General features: G+C 39.6%; 3 protein-coding genes across 6 annotated transcripts in view; 1 reads left to right on the top strand and 2 right to left on the bottom strand.

Annotated features, from left to right (window-relative positions):
• Nucleotides 1-15,211, bottom strand: part of LOC117741235 (F-BAR and double SH3 domains protein 2-like) — a 56,267-nt gene extending 41,056 nt beyond the window's left edge. Inside the window, 3 exon segments of the mRNA XM_034548126.1 lie at nt 1,690-1,735; nt 10,781-10,878; nt 14,868-15,211. Of these exon segments, the coding sequence (XP_034404017.1) occupies nt 1,690-1,735; nt 10,781-10,878; nt 14,868-14,888 (165 nt within the window). The 5' untranslated portion in view covers nt 14,889-15,211.
• p2ry2.1 (purinergic receptor P2Y2, tandem duplicate 1) lies at nt 2,523-20,283 on the top strand. Of its 3 annotated transcripts, XM_034548125.1 has the most exons (6): nt 17,411-17,500; nt 18,506-18,859; nt 19,003-19,171; nt 19,400-19,538; nt 19,706-19,733; nt 19,814-20,283. In XM_034548125.1, the coding sequence occupies exons 2-6, from the start codon at nt 18,523-18,525 to the stop codon at nt 19,933-19,935; spliced, it is 795 nt and encodes a 264-aa protein (XP_034404016.1). In that variant the 5' UTR covers nt 17,411-17,500; nt 18,506-18,522; the 3' UTR covers nt 19,936-20,283. The 3 variants fall into 3 exon arrangements, with proteins under 3 accessions (XP_034404015.1, XP_034404016.1, XP_034404014.1); XM_034548124.1 differs by lacking the exon at nt 17,411-17,500 and adding an exon at nt 2,523-2,553 and having other exon boundaries at nt 19,400-19,733; XM_034548123.1 differs by having other exon boundaries at nt 19,400-19,733.
• Nucleotides 20,284-21,338: 1,055 nt separating this feature from the next.
• relt (RELT TNF receptor) overlaps nt 21,339-23,463 on the bottom strand; it is a 32,849-nt gene continuing 30,724 nt past the window's right edge. Inside the window, exon 11 of one of the 2 annotated variants that reach the window (XM_034549307.1) lies at nt 21,339-23,143. In XM_034549307.1, coding sequence (XP_034405198.1) covers nt 23,140-23,143 — 4 coding nt within the window. In that variant the 3' untranslated portion in view covers nt 21,339-23,139. The remainder of the gene's footprint in view (nt 23,144-23,463) is intronic. The other variant, XM_034549308.1, reaches the window with a different exon arrangement.

The following is a 23,463-nucleotide window of genomic DNA, read 5'->3' as shown; positions in this document are numbered from 1 at the left end:
CCATGTTTAGAAATACAAACAGTCGTAAATGCCTCCCCTCAAGCCTGAATACTGATGATTACAGCTGATGATACAGCGCCTTAGCTCAAAATCATTTTAAATTTCAAGGGATCAAAAGCTCTGTTTCAACAAACATTATCTTAACCTAATGTGAGTCAGTTTATTGCAAAAGTATAAAGTCTAAAATATACTTAAAGTCGCATTTAAAAGCAGTAGAGACAAGTAACTCTTTCCTTGCTGTAAAACTAAAGATTATCTTTACTGTCAATTAATATTCCTATTTTATTTTTGTTTTGTATATATAATGTAATTATGCTGTACAAAATGCCAAGTGTAATCTCTCAAAGAGCAATTGAATGAGTACTCCAGCGTTTTGAGCTTGAACTGTGTAACCTTGGCCCACCAAGGCTTTAATAAGCTGTCGGCCTCACTGTGTGTAAGTGACCGTGCTTTTATGTGTAAGGTCACATCAGGCTTGACGAACATATTGCTCGTCTAACTTTGTTAAACAAAATATATCAAATATATACATAAATATGAATTTACTGAACTGTTTACTGAAAGAGAAAACTAAACATTGGTGAATAGCCAAATAATATGGGAAGTGAAACCAAATGTGGCCAGCATTTTGAAAGTATTTGACCCAAGTTGGCTGCATGTACGAGGTGTGCTTCACTCAAAAATCATACATTCTTATTTTCATCAGATTAGAAACAGAGTCTGGATGAAAATTAAAGTACCATAATAAGTATCTACCTGATACAGCTGAGTTTAAGTGTGATCGACTCATCCCACCATTTACAGTGACACAACATATAGTATACATCTACAATTTTTTTTAAAGTATCCCATTTTATAAAGCTATAAGAGCATGCTTTCTGCATAGACGGTGCTCTAATTGCATGGAGACATTTCAAAGAGTTAGCAAATTATCAGTTCTGCTTTGCCAATTTTTTAGCTTGAGGCCTCATTAGAAGAGCAAAGTAGCAGTTTAGGTTAGACTGAACTATTGCTCAAGACTTTCATTCAACTATTTCTACATTTCATTCACTTTATTTAATCTCTTTTGATGAGTTTGGCTTCTCACATAGTGGCCAGATGCCTGAAACAAATAACCCTAAAGCCTTAATTTAACAGTTTAAGTTGAATCTGTAACAAATGTGCTGAAATGCCAAATTCAGCTGAAAACATTAAGTGCTTAATGCACAAGTTGTGAACTTGCGTTGAGGCTTTAAGGAACTTTTAATACTGATGCTGCTATTTGTTTGATACTACACATTTCCCTTTCCCTTTCCCAACGATCTCCTCAAGTACGATAGTGCAGAGCTGTATAAAAGGCTCAGCTGAGATTTGAACCCATGGGCCTTCTGTGTGAAGACAGGCACTTAGCCAGCTAAGCCACAGCACCATGACAATGATCAATTAAGAAGCAATGATTCAGTTGGCATCCTCAAAATGAAGTTTAAAAAATATATTGAATTGAATCACCGTAAAACATATTGCATTCAAAACAGAAATTACTAAATAAAGGAGTGTGTCCAAGTATAATCTCAGGCCACAAAGTTGACTATGTCTACATATACTGTATCTTAAGTAGACAAAGAGAAAGACATATATACAAGTATCGGTGATAGACTTGTGCTGACCGTAGAAAAGGGATTCAAACCCAGGATGTGCAGCCAGTCTTACCTGTGCATAGTCCCTCTCCAGCTGTCCCTTCTTCAGACTGTAGGTCCTACAGGGAGAGAAAGAGACAGATATTTGTTTAAGTGTCTGAAAGGGCGAATATTATATGTAATATTAAATAATTGTTATAAAGTCAACCATTAGCTAACAAGATACTGTTAGAGTAGTATCATTTAGAGACATATAGGCAGGAGGAAGAATATATAAATCTTTTTTTTTTTTTTTTCATTAATAGTTTCTGTAATGTAATGGAAAAAAAGCGATGGTGCAAATCCATTTTTGGTCACCTCAGATGTCTCAGGAGTGGACTTTTCTGTCTCCGTTCTGACTCACAAAATGTAAAACCCCCTCAAAATGTCCCCCTCTCCGTCTCTCCATCACACAACATCCTGGCAGCAGAGACAGTTGGAGCTCTTATCACAGCCCAGGAATGTGCAGAATGAAAAACATAACATTAGATATCTGATTACACTGTTGTACTGGCACGGTTTGCTGAACGAACAAAGCAGCATATACAATAGAAATGACTAAACAGGCACACAAACATTGCACACGCATATTTTTACATTATTTACATTCAAATATCAAACCCATCATCAAAGTAGAACGGTCCTCAGTAGCATCATTATGTTACTGTGTTTCCCCTACCATTATATCGGGAGGGCGATTTTTTCTATGTAAATATGTAAAGCAAACCAATATATCTGCGTTTTTTAAACGCTCCCAAGGTGGCGAAGATGGGACAAGTGGCTCTCCTGCAGGTAGTACTCGGAGTAGCTCCCCCCAGTCACCATCGGACGACAGGTTTTGACCCGGCTTGGCTGTCAGAGGGGAAATACTCCCCCTGGCTGTACAAGACTGATCTTGGTAAGTAAGTAAATACAGTACATAAATAAACACATTGCATTAATTAATAGATACAATACAGTAAATAGAGAAATTTCAGTTTTCTTTTTGGTTTTAGGAATATGTTGAATATGTAGACGGCATAAACAGGCAGTTGTGAGAGGAAACCAGGCCCGGACATTTATAGATTCTCCCTGCCAGTCCTACATAAAGGACAAACTTGATAAACACATAGTGTCTGAGCATCACAGAATAACCTCATAGAGAGTCGGCATCAGTCAGGTTTGTCAGCAGGTAAACATGGTTTTCTCTATTATGATTTGATCAATAACATGTTTGGCTCTTCAATGCTGATGATGCATGCCATTTCAGGCAACACCGTCCTTACATCATTTGCGCCCACAGTTGTCCTGGAGCATGAGGCTGTCATGGGGGCATTCAAGTGCTTGTACTGGCTAATAAAGCAAAAAATAGCCCACCACACCAACTATCCAGCCTTGCTGCAACTAGCTAATCTGTTGGGCTGCACCTATTTTGAAAAACTCAATGTAAGCTTCTTTTGTACATGTTTACCATATTTTTTTGTTTTGCGTTATGTGATTGCTATATTGACAATTAATTAGATTTGTCTTGCATAAAATTAGTTAAAGATTTCATATACTGCATTTAATTGTCGAGCGTCTTTAAATGTTAACTTTTCCAACTTTTTTGGGGGGTTGACAAAAGCACCAACTATAGGTGTTTGTATTTGTGTCGGTCGATCTTGATCTTAATGAGATGACATAAAGGATGTAGGAAAATAAAGTTTCATAAAATATAAAGTGTAGAAAAAGAAACTGCTGGAATACCTAACCCTGAACCTCCTCCTGGAAGCAATATGCAGCAAGGATGGAAGTTAGTAAATCTAAGTAGTTTTCAAGGAGAGAACAGCACTTCTCATCTAACCACTGATACACAATCTCAACACGTACAACTGCACTGGACTATCAAAAAGGATGACTGAGATTTGAACCCAGGATCTCCTTTAACTACACAGCACCCTGAATGAACAGCAACACCCAGACTGCATTTTTGTTGGAACAACATATTCAAAACCACAAAGTAATTCAGTGAGTAATGATGTAAAACAAGAACATAAGCAATTTCTAACACTAAAATAGGAACACCACCTAAATTAAAAATCCCGAAATGTTATTTCCATGGCCTGGGAAGGTTCAATCCAAATGTGTAAACATGAACTACGCTATGTAAGCCAGAAACCAGAAGTCTCAAATTGTGAAGTTATCAAGTATAAAGTCTGGAGCTGCTCCATAGATAATAAGACTGATTTTGGTGACCCATAGAAATATTGTTTTCCCTTTTTTTCATCTTTAATCTATTGTAATGTTCTCAGTTCTGACAAAAATGGTATCCATATATATCAAACGTCCACCTGGGTCCTTTTAGTGTCATATCTATAACATCGTTCCCTAGTCATTGTGGAGCAGTTCCAGACTTTATATAGGCCTTGACGGCATCACAAATTTGAATTTTAGCATTAAATGTTTTGGATTTGGGAGAGAGGTGTTCATGTTTACTAACTGTTCTCAGACCGTATGACTAACTGGGTGTAGTTCCCTTTTAAGAAGCTGTCATCATAAACATTTTGGATAATGAAAATCCCTTAGTTCTTTTGAGTTCAGCATGGTAATATTCAGATATCTGTAACAGCGACTGACCAATTTTGATTGGAAAAACATGGAAGTCATCTGCTGAAACTTTCTTCTTTCAAGTTTAAATAGTTGACGTTGCTTACTGTAGAGGCAGAGGTGGGATTCAAACTAAATGTTGACTACTAAAGTATGCTGTAAATATGTTTTTGGAATACCAAAAGCTAAAGACAAGAGCAGCTATGTAAAGCAATATTTATGGAGTAACTAACCAAGCACACTTGCTGGGATTACTAGACAGGCACTTTAACCAACAAGGCCATAGCTCTACGGCTATGCCCTTGTTGAGCACGTTCTTTAGCATGGCAACCTTGAAAAACACTTTTTTTTAAAAGCAATATATTGCAACAGATTGCATCACCATAAACGCCTTGCCATTACTGATGAAAATCATATTAAAACCTAATTTAAATCTCATTAATTTTTCAATTGCCAACTGATTGACGCATTCCACTTGTGATACTTCAGTGACCACTTGTGCTTGGAATTACACAAATGTTCCTGTGCATAGTCCACCACTGGAGCTTTGTTCTTTCAAGTTTTGATACAACACTGGCACTGACTGTAGAAAAGGCTTTACTGGGATTTGAACCCAGGGTCTCCAGTTTACTACATAGGCCACCATAAAGATATAAAAGTGCAAAAAAAAAAGAAAATACTGTGATATAACGCAAAACCCTTCACTCTTTTTAAAAGGACTGCGATACAGATTTTTGGTAATACCGCCCATCATTGTTGCAGACATTGTGAGCAATGTCCGTATATTATATCTGTTGTTAAGATGAATTCCAAAAACAAGGATAGCTTGGTGATACTCTAGTGACCACTTATGCGTGGAGCCACACAAATGTTTGTGTACACAATTCACCACTGGTGATTTCATCTTTCAAGTTTTGATGCAAGACTTGTGCTTCTGACCATAGAAAAGGCCCTGCTGGCAATTCAAACACAGGACCTCCTGTGTATGACACAGGCTCTTTGACAAACTAAGCTACATGCTGACAGCTTGTGCATGTTATAGGGCTTCATCTATATGATGCAAAATAACCTGTAACTTGGAAAGCATTCTGGAAAAGAAGTGATTAATCTCAGTAGCTGGTAGTGTCAGTCAAATGAGCATAAGGAACCAATCGATTTAAACATTTAAAATAATAATGAAACACTTTATAGTCTATCGTTTCAGTTTCTTTCATCCCAACGTTCTAATATCCAGTTATGTCACCAAAACACATGCATGCACATGTACATTATGCAAATATAAATGTAGGCTCTCCAACAAATACATGCACAGCCCCAAAATAAAGCTTTCCTGCTTCGGTATCTAAGTACTGCAGTCAACATAAGTACACACATGGACAAACACACATCCTCACTGGGATCTTTGGACATGCTTCGGCTTCTCATGCAACCATGGTGGCACCTCATGGATATCCAGTTACCATCTAGAAAAATACCTAACCCACTAAACATTTTTGTGAATGGAAACAGAACAGGCCTTTCAGCTGAAGTCTTGAATAGTTATTTAGCTTCAAAGTGTATAATATCAGTGTCTGTTGTTAGCATAGTGAGGGTATACTGTACTTCTCCTAAGATGCTTGTCTGTGCCGCTGTACTCCTTGAACTTGCTATGCTCACTCATTTAATTTGTTCTGCCCACAGTCTATTTCAATATATCCTTAAAGCCTCTCCATACCCTTCCTCCACCTCCATTTTTGTTCCTAATTCCTATCCCTTCCTCTTTCTGCACTCCGCTTTCTTGTCCTCTCTTTCTCCACTACTCCTTCTCTCCTCCCTCCTCTTGCTATGTCCACAATATCTGCCCATTTCATGCGTCTGTGCTGCATAAGTAAAAACGCAGTGTCAGCACCATCAGCTGTGCATGAAAAATAAAAGGAAGAAAGAAAATGCCCAGATGTGTGTCTGACAGGAAATACTTAAGTGCTTCAGAGTGGACATAAGTGTATGTACTGTATTGTGTGTGAAGGCAGAGAAAGGGAATGATCAAACGTGGGAAAACAGCTGAGATCAATGGTTTACAGAACACAGCCTGAGATCAGCAACAACAGGATAAGCAACATGAGTCACAGACAGAAACAGAGGCGGAGGAGAGAGGTGATGTTTTCTCACTGCGTGATCACCAACAGATACAATATTGCAGGTTCTCTGCAGTGTCTCCACTCCAAGACCAAGCAAACATTTGGAAAAATAAATTCACATTTTATTTCAAAATACAATACTATTTTTAAGTTACAAGCCTCAAAATTAAAAGATTGAAGTGAACTACTACAAGTACATTCTTGAAGGGCCTGTAGTGTTGAAGGCTTTGCAAACCCATCCCACCAGTTCTCCTACCGCACAAATTTGCTAAAGCCTCTGAAAATGCTGGCAAACATTTCTCTGTAATTAGTTAACCCCTTGTGGTGTTGAGGTAAACTAAGCAGAAGCTCTTTGCCCATTTTTAGAGCTAGGCTGTGTCGTCACTGCCAAGATGGTAACAGCTGGAGCCACCCCCACTTTGATATTCACAATGGCTCTTCAGAAAGCCATCGGTGACATTACAGAGGCGTATGAACATATGAATATATGTTCATATTGTATACAGTCTATGTTCAGGGTATAATGATTAAAATAATTCTCCACAGCTTTGAAAAAATTGTTGGTAGGGCTAAATCAGGCTTAAAATTGGAATTTAAATAATTTAGGCTACTAAGCAAACAAAAGTCCTTTCCGTTTCGAAAGCCTTGTGCTATCACCAAACCTGTGCTCTGTCTTTCATGTCGTTGGGGTCACAAGGAAGGAAATGTGCAGGAGCAGAAAGAGTTAACCAAACAGCTCCCTCTCAGTCTAACTGAAGGCGTGTGGCCATGAACTCGTAGCTAGGGATGGGGCGATATTGGATTATATGACGGATTGTAATAAAACACAATAAATTGATTGCATTTAATTTCCACGAAAGGGATAATCGTTAATATCACCATGATAGACTTGAAAAAGTTATCGGACCTGATTAAAAAAATACAGGTTAGACAGCCTCAAACAATAATACAATATTTTCAATTAATTTATTGTTTTTTGTGCAGGTGGACCACATGATTTATGATAACCTTATCAAAGATTAAGGTTATTTTTCATTCAAAAAAGATGTGCCTGTGGAGCAATAACAATATTAGTTTCTTAATGCAATCTATATTTAAGTGAATCCAGTCTGTTTTAGTGCCATATTTAAGCATATTTTAATGATTAATGGGATAATATTGCAATTATTTTGACCAAGATAATCCTGACTTGAAAGGTTCATGTTGTCTAATGTCTAGTCGAAGCAAACTATAGTTCTTATCCGATGTAGCTTCTTGAATCTGGGATGTCAAAGAAATTGTTGTGGAGACTTGGGTCTAGTATTAACTGGTGTGATGGAATAAACAGAGGCTGCTTGTGCTGTCATTTCAACAAAACACAGAGGCGACCCAAATATATTAGATGGGTGTGAATCAGCATTACATTCATTTGGATCATCATTTTTGTTCCTCCTTTTCCTAAATTATAGAGGCTGCAGTGAAAAGTATTAATGAGGATTCTGATAGCCTTTTGGGTTCAAATTGGGGAGGCTCATCTGGCTACACAGCATGGAGACCCATTAGGTTTTAATGATATCTGCAGATAGTTTATAGGATTTGCGTGAAACACACATTTCCTTTATCCCATGCAAATGGGCCACACAGGCGTGGAGCTTGGATTCCTAAATTACAACAGGGCCCAGTTGTAATTTAGGAATTGAACTAGAGCAGTCCAGCCATCAGCAACAAAACCTGGCACTTGTATCCTTTGTTTCCTCTCTACTGTCATCTCCATGATTGATGATGCTCTTTGTGTATTCTTTATAAAGCACTCTGTCTAGACCATGGTGAATTTGATGCATTTGACTTTGCAACCTGTCCACAAGTACTCTCCCAACAAAACAAATAACATTTTCACAGAGGGGTGCATGGTTGTAAAGCCCCATCATGACAATCATGACAACAGACTCATAACACAGCGCTGCAGGGCAAAGCATACAATGCCCTTTGCAGAAAGGCCATCATCGAGCAGAGTGTCACGATAATGGCCTTTCTGCAATTCAGTTTCATTCACCGATCAAAATCTACAGATTAAACTAATAAAACACAGATGCAATATTGAAATTGTGTTATAGCTCCATTGATAAAGTAAAAGTATGTTCAGCTAAAGGAAGGGCAAGTAGGTATTTGATGGATAGATCAATGTTACCACATGTGTGAGGTGAATACAAGTATTTGTGAGACTTGCCTATTTTCTACTGTGTGCGCGTGTGTGTGCGTGTGTGTGTGTGTGTGTGTGTGTGTGTGTGTGTGTGTGTGTGTGTGTGTGTGTGTGTGTGTGTGTGTGTGTGTGTGTGTTTGGGCAGACATAAGGGTATGGGGGATTTAGCTGGATTGAGGACACCAAGTTGACTCCCTGAGTCCACCAACTCGTCATCGTTTTCTCCTCTCTCTCTTTCTCTTATCCTCTCTCCTAAAACTAGTCCAGCTAAAATGCAGTCCCAGGGGATTAAATACACTGCCCTTTCTCTCTCTCTCTCTTTCTTTGTTTGTTTCTATTTCTTTTCTAATTTACTATTGGTAAAACACATGGATCAATGCACTATAGACAGCAATTCATATGTGTGTATGTGCCTATGTGTTTCAGTGTGGCTGTTGATTAAAGCCAGCCTGTGGATTAATTAGGGTAAATAACCTTCAGAGCAGATTTGGGGATTAAACAGTTAAAATCTACTGTAGGCTTTAGGCTGGAAAATGTGTGTCTGTCAACTGAGGATGTGTTTTAGTATGTGACCACTGTCCTTGTCCTGCAGGGTCAAGTTATTAAAGGTTATTTGGTTGCCATTATATCAGCACCTGAGCAAAGGGATCTGCATAAACAATTTAAGAGGCATAGTTTCAGTCTATATCCATCAAAATTGTATTTTTACATGGATAATATCCAGCAATCTGCATTACTTTGAATGGTCCAGTGTTAGCTAACTGGCTAGCTTCCTACTGTAGTCAAGTCACTGATTGTCTGCAGGACTCATTGCGCTTATCAACTCTTCATTCTGACCCTGGACGGGGACAGGTCAATAATTGTTTCTCCCTGTGGAAATCACTGCTGCATTAGTAACTACATTGACTATGTGGGGCTGCAACTAATGCTTATTCTCAATATTTATAAATCTCAGTTTATTTATTTGATTGGATTGAAGTCTGAAAATAGTCTGAAAAATAAATGTAGAAAATAATTTGATTACTCAACTAATTATTTCAGCCAAATATCTTCTTCACTATGTCACGTAAATCTTGTAGAGATCAGTCAGTGACAATAGAAATATCTCATTTTCTTCTTGTGTACTTCCTATTTTGGCAAAATGTAAACTATTTGTGCCCATTAAACGGATCAAGCTTTTGAGTGGTATTGGTAAAGACAGTTGACTGTTTGGCCAGCTGCTGCCTTTTAGTGCCTCAGGTATCACGCAGAAAAGACAGCTGGTTCTGACAACAGCATCGATTGTCAAAGTCAAAGCATATTGAACGGCCATCTTGCCTCTGATTTATATTTCAGATAACCCTTACCCTTCTGATATGTCACGAAAAAAAAAAAAAAATCTCTACAATCAAGTCAGATGAGTGAGACAAGCTAGTGGGGCCTCAGTGGCTCAAGGACACATTGACAAAGCAGATGCATGTTTGTCTACAGGATCTCCCAAATAAAAGGTGGCCTCCCTAATCACTGCACCACCCTGCTGCTCTGAATTTTACCACCAGAAGAATGTGTCATCAGAAACAGCAACAAGGCAATCTGTTCTCAAACAGCTGGAGCTACCCCCAAGAGTGAACGGGAGAGAAAGAGAGGGAAGTCTCAGAGAGAGAAAGGGTAGAAGAAGTGTAAAAATGAGAAACGGAGAGAGAGCAAAAGAGAGAGAAGGAATGGATAGACAGAAGCAGGGAGTTTGCGGTCATAAATAATCAATGCTTAGTCAACAGAAAATGAGAGCGTGTGAAAGAACCAGGGTTTCCCATTGCAAAATCCAAAAGGGAAAATTGCCAGAATCACACACGTCATGAGTAAACAGAGCAGAGCCAAAATGAAAACGAGAGATATGGAGACAGACAAACATATAGTCAGAGCAAGAGTAGACAGAAAGAAATTTACAAAAATGTAAAATTGGAAAAGAAGAAAGAGAGGAAGAATGTGTCAGAGAGGAGGAATAAAGCACCAGGAAATTCCTTCGTCATTTTCTTGACCCTTTGTCCTACTCCAAAAACTAGAATATCACAACAGTCCTCCTCTTCTTTCTCTTGCTCATTCCACTCCTCCCTCACTCCCTAGTTGTTTCCTTCTTTCTTTCTTCTGGTACATGGACGTGTCCATGTGTGCATGCCGTGCAAATCACAGTCATATAACAACTAGATGTTCAATCATCTGGCAGTTGGTCAGTGTATTCTTCAGGATCGTGTTAGTAGACGCATGCGATACAGACGTGTTCATACCTCATGTCTTCCAGCAGGTCACATTCGGTCTGGTGTTTAAAGTGCAGTCTTGTCATCTGCTCTGTGTGTGTGTTTTTCAGCTCCTGTGTCACTTTGACCTGGAGGAAACAAAAAGACAATTCCAATAAAGGATTTTCATGTAATTTCCTGGTCGTAAAAGGGTTCAATGAACTGTGAATGCCTCTACCTGCCTGAAAGTCATATACACATTAACAATTCATAATGACTTTCTTTCCAAAGTGGCTATATCACCCACCCCTACTTGGATTAAATGTTGCATGAAATCATAAAGTCACAAACTCGTGTGAGAAGAACAGTAACATAATCCACTGCAACTAACAAATGCCTGATTAACTGATTTAACGATTAATAGATTATCCAAACTGTTGCCAAATAATTTTCTGTTGACGCACAGATCAAATAGTTTTAGCTCCATTTACAATAATACCAATAATACGGTACCGATTCAAAAATATGATGACAGGTTTTAGTCAGCATCAAACATTTTTACTTTTCAACTCCCACAGTTCACTGAATGCAGAAAGCAAACTATTAAAAAGATTAACTCTTTTCATCAAGTGCACCGATAAAGTGATTCATGGTAAAAGTCATTATTATTCCGTTGTGATTAATTTCACTGAATTCATATCTGTCACAAAGTACTTGATGGGATAAAGCAAAGAAGGATCGTTTTAGCTCTGTGGTGTAGACGGCACAAAAGCATCTCAAGTTCTGAATATTACGTTTTTTTTGTATATTAGAATCAAAGTTGGCTCCTGAGTCACAGTGGCCTACATAGACATGCACAGACACACACACATAATGTAACCTCCATCAATCAATCAATCCATCAATCATCTGTACTCTACAGTAAGTGTGCTCAGCTAGAAACCTGAGAGGAACAAACACTTGCACACTCTCATCAGTATATATCAACATAAATAAATACATCTACACACATACTCACTCCATACCCCCACTCTCCCTCCCCAACACACACACACACACACAATTGGCGATGCCCACCCTCCATATGCATCTCCATATAATCCATTAGGGAGTGTGTTATGATATAATAGAATTAGACTCTAGTCCAGGATAGTTTTTTTTCTTTCGCACCATGCATTAGCTACTCAGAGTTCAATGTCTACAACGTCAAGGTAGCGAGCTAACTACTGGGATGTTGTGAGAGTATGTGGGGGACTACAACACAGTCGCAGCCTTTTTTTTCTTTTTTCTTTTGCCGGGTTAGGGTTAGGGTTAGGGTTAGGGTTAGGGTTAGGGTTAGGGTCATTTTTGGCAAGGAGAAGTCATTTAGGAGCAGGACCAGTCACATGGAACTACATAATTCAGGACTTTTTCCCAAATTAATAGTTACGACTTTACAAAACCGAAACATGTGAAAAAGTCCTCCTGTACAAAAAGTAAATATTGGTTAATACATTTTTAAAAATTTAAAGAAATCTAAAAATATATATATTTGCTTTTACACCCTCTCCTTTTTTAGGTTGTCTTTTTTTTCAGTGTTAACTTGCTGTAGATTTCTAAAATCAATAAAAATGTGATCTCCAAAAAATAAAGTAGTCCATCAACATCATCAGTGTCCAGGTTTGTTAAGACTTTTGGAAGAGTCTTTTTGCAGTTGAGGGTGACACTTTTATCTAAAAGAGCATTACGTGAAGACAGACTCCGTGGGCATTCGGAAAAGATACTGATTGTATTGCCATATACCCAACAAATATTTTGGTGGTCAGAGTTGGGGTTCTAACCTGCAATCATTCACAGTCTTTTGAGAGAGCTCACCCTTAACATGCACACAAACACACACTAACTCCTGCCAACACATACAGAGTCACTGTGGTGGTCATTGTGTACAGTCTAGTGAGTTCCATCAACTATTCACCAGAGAAACAGTGGGCAAATTCATGACTGTTCTACACGAAACAATCAACAACACACATGCGCACACACACACACACACACACACACACACAGACACACACACACCAACGCACACTGCAGAGCTCCTTTCTTTTATGTGCCATGTCTTTGAAGATAAGGAGGGAGTGGTTCATTACATTGTCAGGGCAAAATGACTTCACTTGATTTCACCTTCCATCATTCATAAGAACCCACAGGGAGAGAAGGGGAAGGGCAAAGGGTGAGGACAGAGGTGGGGAGACAAAATGAGAGGAAGAGTAGCTGAGGGTGCATCAAAAGAGAAGGAGGGGGAGGGAATATGAAGTGAGAGTAAGAAAAAAAGACAGAGAAAAGAAGATGGCGAGAAGGAGAGACGGTCGGTGAGAAGCAGAAGGGGAAAATTACAAGCGAAAAAGATGGGATATGGGTATGTTAATTATGAGGCAAGGAGAAAGATAAATCCAGTATATTGAAGGTCGTGTTAAAGGGAAATAACTCAGCTGGTGTAGTGGTAGCTGATGCAGGTCTTTCTGTATCACAGAAATGTGGTTCCTGTTTTGTAACACAAACATCAACACACATATCTAACAGTGATTCTGACGTATACCTCCCCACCTGTATGAGAAGGTAACGAAATAGCAGTTGGGGTTGGTCGACATGATGTCAAATCTATATCATGATAAATGAACATGATGTGCATTGTACAGTATGTATTTCTCATGCCGGATCACTTGTGATATGTCTGTCCAGTTGAATCCCATTATGACCAGTTAAAAGTACTGGGCTGTTGGCACAGAAGTGCACTGCCTCTTTTCAGACTTCTTAGAAGCCATCTTTAATTTAACGTACATAAAACTAATATATGCGAGTCAAGCCAGATCAATCTGTAAGCAGATGTGCCGAGACACAGACAACACACTAAAGGGGCTGTGTGTGTCGCACTGGGAGAGAAATTATTAGTATCCGACAGCCAAATACTGATACACTTTGGCTGTGGTGCTGTGGGCTGAGTGTTTTGAGCCACAACTGCAGGCGGTAACACGTCAGTGTTTTGCAAATATATTCGGTTTTATTCTCTGAAGTATTTTTTTTTTTTTACAGTCAGCTAAATGGGAAAGACACTGACATCTGACGAAGAAGATCTCACAAAATGAATATGACCGGAGTGGTGCAGCATCACACACACACACACACACACACGGCAACTCTAGTGGTCTCTGCAGCCTCAATTATGAAAAGTGTGTATGTGTTTTACAGACATGACATGACATGTTCAGTGCTAGTATGTGTGTAGAAACCCAGAGCATAACTGGCACTGGGGGAATATGGTAATTAAGAGAAACCTGTGCAGAGGTTCACAGCAAGCTAATTGTCTCTCATGCATCTATTTCAGGACACACTAATAGAAAGCAATGCACAAGCAATTTAAACACATCCTCACGCACTCACACACACACTAGTGCCAAACTACTATAGGAGACTGTGGTCTTTTCTCAGCCCATACATTATCAAGTCAGTATGAGACATGCTCTCCAGCGTGTGTGCTCGGTGTGTGTTTTTAGCTGTTGTCAGCTCAGCCTTTGATGGGAAACAAAGATGTGACCCTGGACAGACTGAAGGTCTTCCCTTAAGACTAAAAGCACCACAACGTGGAGAAACGAAAGCTTTTTTTTAGGGGACTATTGTCACAATTTCACGTTTTATAAATTAATCAAATAAAACCGTTGCTACATAACGCTACTATAACGTGAAGTTAATGTGCACATGCTACACATATGTACACATATTTTGTGGTATTGAAAGTTATTTGTAATACATGACGTAAGGTTATGAAAGGGACTGCAACAATATCATACTATCGAACCAACATGGTGCTTTGTATAAATACATATTTCACGTTAGCCCACCTAGCTTGTTCTAGCTAACGTTATTTGACGTTTGACGGCTCACGCGACGTTATAGATTCATATTAGTGTCACTAGGTTACCGTTACTGACTACCCCCAGCTAGCAAACGTCGCTAATGTCTTTCTTCCCCTTTAATTGTTTTTCGTCCGCAGCATCGGGCGCTTTGTGTGTGTTTATTAAAACACAACATCCACTTCTCGGGTTACTGTTATCTGTCATTGTCTGGACAGAAAACATAACGGACTCTGGAAATCACTCACCTTCCTCGGCGGCGGCTGCATTTTGGAGTATTGACATGAATGGTATCTCCCTCCCGAGAAGTATTGTAATTCCAAGAGGAAATCCAAATCAGTGTGGGACTAATATGTTGTCTCCTCAAACAAACAAACAAACAAAAATCCTCCCCTTCAGACGGACAAGGGGGGGAAACGGGAGTTAAATTTGTACTCCGGCGGCCATGATTGATGATAAATGGCTCGTTTGTACAGCGCTGAAACTGGAGCTACGAGGAGAGGCTGAACACACTTGTGTTGGCTGCTGCCACTGTGAGAGGACTAGTGTGTACTGTACTGGGCTGAGGAGCAGGAGGGCAGACAGGCGGAGAAGAAAAGCAGAGGGAAGGGACGGGGGGATGTTAACGAGGAACCCATTCGGCTTTCTAAGCACAACGGCTCCCCCGTGTGGCGAAGCGCGGGACATCACCCCGTCTTTGGTGAAAACACTGGGGGCAGAAAGGCCTCCTTTTTATTCTGCCTCCTCTCGCCTAATCTCGTTTAACACACTGGCAAAGGTGTTTCTAAGCAAATAGGGGGATAAGGAAGGTGACAAATACAAAATGGGGCTCATATTAGGTTGTTTTTTTTCTCCGCGCGGCCCAGGCCTGCTTAAAGAGAGAAGATCGACACCGATAGGAGCTGCGTCCCGCAGACCTGCATAGCAACAAGAAGCCGCAGTCGATCATGGAAAAATCGATGGTGGTGGAGGATGAAAAACAGAATAAAAAAGACACACATGGAAGAAGAAACAAAAGGCCAAATATTAGACGCTTGATTGTTAGTCATGATAATTTAAGATAATTTATTTTCTGCCTGTATTTCAAATTCAACTGAAATTATCATAGATTTTTAAGGTGTCACATATATATATATATATATATATATATATATATATATATATATATATAACGTCATGTATATATATACATAAACAAATATATATATATATATATATATGTATATGTATATATATATAACGTTATGTCCGTTATATTTTATATACGGTATATATATATATATATATATATATATATATATATATATATATATATATAAAATATAATGGATTTGAGAAAAGGTTATTTTCTGTTTGCTATTTTGTGATATCATTTAGTATACTATGGGATAACGGGGCAGTAGGCAGTTAAAATGGGGTCATTGGGGTTCATTGCAAGTGGATGCTGAGTGAACCATTACAAGAATACATCACAACAGAGAGTGTCTGAATGCCTTGTAAAGAGTTCAAGAGTTCAACAGTGCCTGCATGCATGTAGCCTTGTCTATGTACGTTAGGTGTGGCTGTGGATAAATAATATAATATACAATAATATCAAACTATAAAATATTGTTATATGGTTGGTAACAATGCCTTATAAAACAGACTGGAACTGGAATATGGCTCTCTGGAAGCTTTAATTTGGGATTGATAGAAGAAAAGGCAAAAGTAGCAGGACAGGTAAGTACTGTATTTCATGCCTACGTGCCATGGCCAAAGTTAAGGTTAAGGGACATGTAATCATTAATACATCGTGTTTCTGGAGCAGGTAAGACATTAAGTGCTCTTTCCTCTCAGTATAACACTCAATCTAACGCAAATATTCAAACACATGCACACACACAATCACAGTCAGAGAAACCAAACACAACTAACACCCACACACATAACCTTCTGCCAGTGGCACAGAAAAACATGGCTGACAGTCATTGTTGGATCATATTGTATCTACGTGGATCCTGCCGGGATGCTTTTGGTTTATGGTTTCTCTTATGATTCAGCATTGGAGGATTTTCTATAATTCTTTAGGTGTACTAAGGTAAGACATTTTACTGTAAAAACAGTCAAGTAGTTTAATTAAAAGTACACAAAGCTGCACAGATGATTTGTTTTGATTTGCTCATTGCATATGAGTGCCTGAAATGTGAGTATTCTTTGTATATTGCTGTTTTGATACAAAAATGCATGTTGTTTGAAAGTCAGGTCAACTATATTTCTGTGGGGGCCCAAAGGTCCAAATACTCATAATTTGTTATTGCAGGATATCCCTACTTGAAAAATTTGTTTGCCAATATGTGTGTTTTAATTGTGATTCAAAATAGCTTTGGTTTGTGGTATTAGTGTTCAAAAAAAGCAAAGAAAGTAATAGCTAATTGTAAGAACAATTTGTTTTAATTCCTATGCCCTATTAAATGCTAGGTTACAAAAAAAGAAGTAAATGTTGATAACTATATAAGTCCATACTTATAGTGATCATATAGTGAACAATCTCTTATTTTCTGCTTTAAAAGTGGAAAATAATGTCTTTCTCTATTTACCAAAGGAACTCAAAAATCATTATTTGAACAGGTTAAGGTGGCGACAGCCGCCTGCTATTCCCTGTCCATCTGACTAACAGATAGTTAACATCTGAGCCCCGGGCTCAACGGCTTGCATACTGTGAGCAGGCTAGAGCTTGTTTGACAGACACACACCTCCTCAGGTTTTTCCCTCACAGAAGCATCTTAGGCATGCATTCAGCCTCAAGCAACACAGTCAGATATATACAGTACTTCTACTCGTAAGAATGAGGAACCATTGCACAGGATGGTCGGTCTTTGAAAGGCGGTAGCAGTCATTCAGAGTGAGTAAAGATGTATTGTATAGTTCCTGGGATGCAATGTGGTTATATTTGTACGGACAATTTAACACACGACTATCCCGATTGCTTAGCTGCTGAATACTAAGTTGTTTTCTGAGTTTGGTGTGGCACGCTCACAGCACGTCAGGGCAATGGAGGGTTCTCCAAAAGGAGCCTCTCTGTCTCAGATCTGTTATCAGTTAAAGTCAACCTGGACGACATCAAAGGGTACAGAGCGAGCAAGAGGCAAAAAAAATAAATAATAATGTCAGAAAGAGGAGGAAAAAAAGGAGGTGGTTAACTCGTCGTTTGACTACTGTCTTATTTACATGCATGTTTTTAAGGCATCACTTCCATGTTATTCCATGACTATGTTTTTAGATCTATATAGATGGGGAAATGAACCGAGGTCAACAATGTGCATGCCAGTGAGCGAAACCAAAAGGTCTTAACAGGGTCTCTAAACAAGGTCTGGTTTGAGTTTAAAAGTTGTTCCTCCTCTGCCGGAGAACACAGCTACTCTTAAAGTCGTGCAAAAAGGTTATTACCACAAAAGTCTGTGTGAATCTTCTGCAGCTCAGATATGTTGAAATAGATTGTTTTTTCATTCAGGGAGAGAGAGGAGAGGTACGACTGAGGTTAAACAAGTATGTAAGTAGTCTCCTGAGACAAGGTCTCAAGGTGGTGGAACAAGTACAACATGTAATTCAATCATTAAGTACCCTCTTCTCTCTTCTCTCATTTAGTCAACTATCCACTCAGAAAGAAAAGGCGATCGAAGAACGTCCGCATTAGTCCATCAATAATTAAAAAGCGTGCCAGCGTGAAAGACTTGAGGCATCCTAAGACGTAATCTAGGTCGAAGTCACTTTCTCGTGTCTCGTTCATCTCCTGCACCTCCACGGCCTCCCACTGCTGTGCGTGTGACAACTTGTTCACGGTTGTTGCAAAGTGAAACGCTTCCAGGTTTAAATGCAGCATATTCACAAATCTATCCCTTTTCCTCAGGTGCTTTCACAACCGAGATGGCCACCTTTGACGGCAACATGACCGGCCTGACCAATGATAGCGCCTTCTATTGTCGCTTTAAAGAAGATTTTAAATATGTCCTCCTCCCTGTCAGCTACGCCCTGGTCTTTGTCATCGGCCTGGCGCTGAACGCCACCGCCTTGTATGTGATTGTCTTCCGTACGAAGAGCTGGAAGCCCTCCACCATCTACATGTTCAACCTGTCCATGTGCGACACTCTGTACATCCTCACCCTGCCCTTCCTCATCTATTACTACGCGGATGAGAACGACTGGCCCTTCAGTGAGCCGCTCTGCAAGGTCATCCGCTTCCTGTTTTACACCAACTTATATGGTACGGGGATGGCCGCACAAGAGAGAGTTTGATATATAATATGTTTCAGATAAAGCAGCATGACATATCACACACAATGCAATATTATACAAATAGAAGAAATATGTGTTTTAAAGTATATTAATTATCTATCACTCTGACAGGTTCAATTCTGTTCCTGTGCTGTATCAGTCTGCATCGCTTCATTGGCATCTGCTACCCAGTCCGCTCCCTCCACTGGGTCAGCGCTCGTCGGGCCAAGCTGGTATCTGTGGCAGTGTGGGCCTTTGTTTTACTCTGCCAGGCACCTATTCTCTACTTCTCAAGAACTAGGTGAATTAAATGTGAATATGTGCACATCCCTTTTTCTTTTCCCTTCATTACTTCCTTCTCTCTATTGTACTGAAAGCGTGTTTAAGTGTAGAGTAAGATAAGTGTCTTATCTTAGGGTGCCTTAATGTCACACTTAAATGATCACCTTTTCCTTTTTTTCTATGATTTATGCCAAAGAAGGCAGCACAACCATTTAATAACCCTAAACAATTGTATTCTCCTTTTCAGGTATCGGGATGGTGTGCGGATCTGCTACGACACAACTAGCCCGGAGCTCTTTGATGACTTCCTGGTGTACAGCTCAGCCGTGTCAGTACTCATGTTTGCCCTGCCCTTCATGGTGGTGATGGTGACCTACGGCCTCATGGTGCGGAAGCTTCTGGAGCCTGGCTGGGGGTCTGAAGGGGGTGGGGGGGTGGGCGGGTCACAACGAACCAAGCAGAAGTCGGTTAAAATGATCATCGTTGTGCTGGCAACGTTCATGCTCTGTTTCCTACCCTTCCACCTCACCAGGAGCCTTTACTATTCTTTTAGATACCTAAGGCAGGTCGATCCATCGCAGGTGAGGACAAACACTTTCATGTAAATGTGTTCTAATAACTTTAAGAGCTTGGATACATCACATTTGAAATTGTCCACCAGATCAGCTGCAGGTTGTTGGAGGCCTCCAGTGTGGCCTACAAGGTAACCCGACCTTTTGCCAGTGCCAACAGCTGTTTGGACCCCATCCTGTACTTCCTGGCTGGGCAGGACGCCCGCAGTAACCTCGTCAAAAAGAAGTCATCTTCATTGGGACCAACAAGCGTAACCCAACGCCTGACAACTCAATTCTGATCCAATACCTGAAAAAATGCAAAAGTGTGCAGGGACAAATACATTCATTATTGCTCGTCTCTTGTGGTAGATGTGACGCACCGACAGGGGCGGATGCATTCAGATTTTCATCTATGACCCAGAATAAATACAATTTTGGATCTGACCAATGTAAATGAGGACAGTACATTTATAATGACTGACTCGTGCAGCACATTTATAATTTACGGCAGGATTTCTACAGATCATATTTTATTTTGTTTTGTCATGTTTGAACAGGGCTGCACGGTGGTGTAGTGGCTAGCACTGTTGCCTCACAGCAAGACGGCCGCGGGTTCAATTCCCGGTCGGAGCGGTCCTTCTGTGTGGAGTTTGCATGTTCTCCCCGTGGCAGCGTGGGTTCTCTCCGGGCTCTCCGGCTTCCTCCCACACTCCAAAGACATGTTGCAGGTTAATTGATCTCTAAATGTCCCATAGGTGTGAATGTGAGAGTGAATGGTTGTATGTCCCTACATGTGCCCTCGATGGACTGGCGGCCTGTCCAGGGTGTCCCCTGCCTTCGCCCTATGTCAGCTGGGATAGGCTCCAGCGCCCCCGCGACCCTAATGAGGATAAGCGGTATTGAAAATGGATGGATGGATGGATGTTTGAACAGCTATATGAATGGACAGAATGAAACTACAGAGTGCTCCACAGATGTGACTTTGGTTAAGGATTCTACTGCACCTGATGTTTGTGTAGGAACAAGTGGGTTTTCCTCAGCTCACCGTTCTCTGCATATATCAGACAGAGAGGATACACTTGACCACTTTGTGGCCTTTAGGACTTACTTTGCTGCAGCAGTGTTTGTGTGTGTGTTATTCTGTGCTACAAAATGTGAAGGAACTAAAAGAGAAGGATAATCAAATACATTTTTATCAGTTGTCTCGTGTACTTTATTGCATTTGTTTATTTATTGGCTGTAGATTGAGACTCACTATAGTTCTGTGACACATTTTCTGAAAGAGTGTAGTTTTCCTTTCATTTAAGTTAATTCATTCTCTCAGGTAGTGTCTGATTAAACAGCTTCTGAGGAGCGGAGCAGTGTATTTGAAACCAGAGAAGTTTGTTGTAACATCAGCCTGTTTGTTAAGTGTCTTGAGTTTGGAAAGTGTTGACTGTGATTTGTGGGAAGAGGAACCTTAGTTATAGTATAGCTGAGCCCTTTTGAAAAATACACTTGATTTAGATAATCAGTAGTCATGTTAGCGAATTAACACCAGACCACCACTAGAGGGCGACACTGTCACACAGACAAGCCAGTCCCCGCACACATTCACATTTACAGCAGACAAATCACCAGCGAGACAGCATTTAAAATACACCTCTTCTTTATTTCAAGAGTAATAACATCATACAGAAAAATTAAATATTATAAATGCACTCTTCAAAGTTGATGAGATGAATGTTTTCTTTCTACCTGACGGTAGAAACACTTCAGCTTGAACACATTTAATAATAATCCTAATAATAGTAATAAAAACAGATAAAATGAAAATGTGTAACTGCTGCAACCAATACATATCCAGTCCTCCAGACATGTTGAATTCATAATAAGAAACACAATAGGAAATATGAACATGAGTGGATAGTTATCGTAAACTCTTTAGAAGCCATGAGGATGTAAACTGAAGCCAAGTGAGCAGCATGACTTCTCAACCACGAATCCACTTGTTGGTTTATTTAATTCAACTGTAAAAACGAAAAATGTGTGTGTGTGTGTATTTATGTGGGAGTGGTTCCTTACAGTTATGGAGATTAAGTTCTGGATATGTGTGCTGCATGTGTGTGTTTTGGTTTCTAAAAAAAAAAGAAGAAAAAAAAGCATTTATTAAACATTTTCATGTTGAGTTTATCCAGAAAACGCTTATATTCATGATGGTGTGAGTTTACGTTTTTTTAAATTATTGATGGACTACAAGTGTCACTTATTGGTGCAGTGCAGTTGTCTTTCACCTCATACAAACTGTATGCTTAAAAAAAAGGGGAAAAAAGCCAGAACTGTCTTTCTATACCCACCCATATTTACATATGTACATTAATTTACATGGTCTATTCTACAAAAGTGATCTCTACCCATCTAACTTCTTCACACCAGGACCCAAATGGCTCTAACTGCCAGTGGGACGCAGTGTTGTAAAACATATGCTGTGATACTGTATTGGGAACACATTTTGGTCCCTGATCACCGTCTTGGATCTAGTCTAATAGCTTAAAGGTTGCAAATAGTATTATTAATGCTGACTGAGGGTAGGTGCACGTGGCTGAGTGAATGTTTCTCAAACCCTCAAAGGTTCACTGAACTCAGTGAGTGCATCTTCTGTTAAGACTACATTCAACATATGTAAGGTCTAAAACCTCAAATCACCTCCAAATGTGAGCAGAAAAGAGGAGCTGGATTACTTAACTGGTAAAAAATATTTAACACAACTAAATGATATGGAACGTTATCCCATGTTGTCCTTCTAATACTTACTGTAGTACTGTACTCTTAAATCAAGTGTCTTTTGACCCAAATCATGTATGTTTTTTATTTCAACCAAACCAGATTTGCTCTTTCCGGTAATGCCATCTTGATTTTCTTAGTTCATATGGCACTTGATCACAGATAACTTGGTTTGACATTTCCGGGGGGGGGGGGGTTATGTACACACATGTTTGTTTCAGTCTCACTGCTGTTCGAGCCTTTGGAGCTATTTGAATATGTTTTTTTTTGTTTTTTTTATATGGAAGCACAAATATAGGGGCAGAGAATGCACTTTTTTAAGATGCACACTTCTCTTTTTTCTGCTTGCTCAGACGTTGACAATCTGTTATCACAAAGCTACACTCTTCAACTTTTCTTTGTATTGGGACAGCGAAGCCGCTGTGATTGGAGTAGAACGTCTATGATGTTACATCTGATACATCTGTAAAGTACAATATCGTTTCATGTGATCACAGATACAGTTATATTCCTCTCATTGCGTGAATAGAAACAACTTCCTCCAGCACGAGGTGGTCCTTGTGGTTTCATGGTGTCTAGAAACACCATTCTTGCCAGCTGTCCAGTTGTCAGTGAACGATGAGGTCATATTCAGCAAGGTAGTGTTATAATACACCGTCTCTCTGTCTCTTCACCTGAACGAGAGAGTCAAAATGTCAAGGTCGTGACAAGATGAGGACATGAAGGACAGAATGGACGGGTGAATGAAACAGATTATCCAGATTTCAAAGAAATAAAAAATGTGCAACAAATAAACACAATTAACTCATTGCTCTTCATTTTAAAGCATAAATCACTGCCTACGAGTTTGTTGTGTGTGTAAAGGACATCATGAACCATGTGGCCCTGCCACAACAGGCAGGGCCACATGGTTCATGTTTTACATGTGTATAAGCAGGCAATAGGATAGAAGAAAGAAGAAAGAAGAAAGAAGAAGAAGAAGAAGAAGAAGAAG

Source organism: Cyclopterus lumpus, chromosome 13 (assembly GCF_009769545.1).
Source record: "Cyclopterus lumpus isolate fCycLum1 chromosome 13, fCycLum1.pri, whole genome shotgun sequence".
In the NCBI taxonomy this organism is placed as follows: Eukaryota; Metazoa; Chordata; class Actinopteri; order Perciformes; family Cyclopteridae; genus Cyclopterus; species Cyclopterus lumpus.
This window is presented reverse-complemented; position numbering and strand designations above follow the sequence as displayed.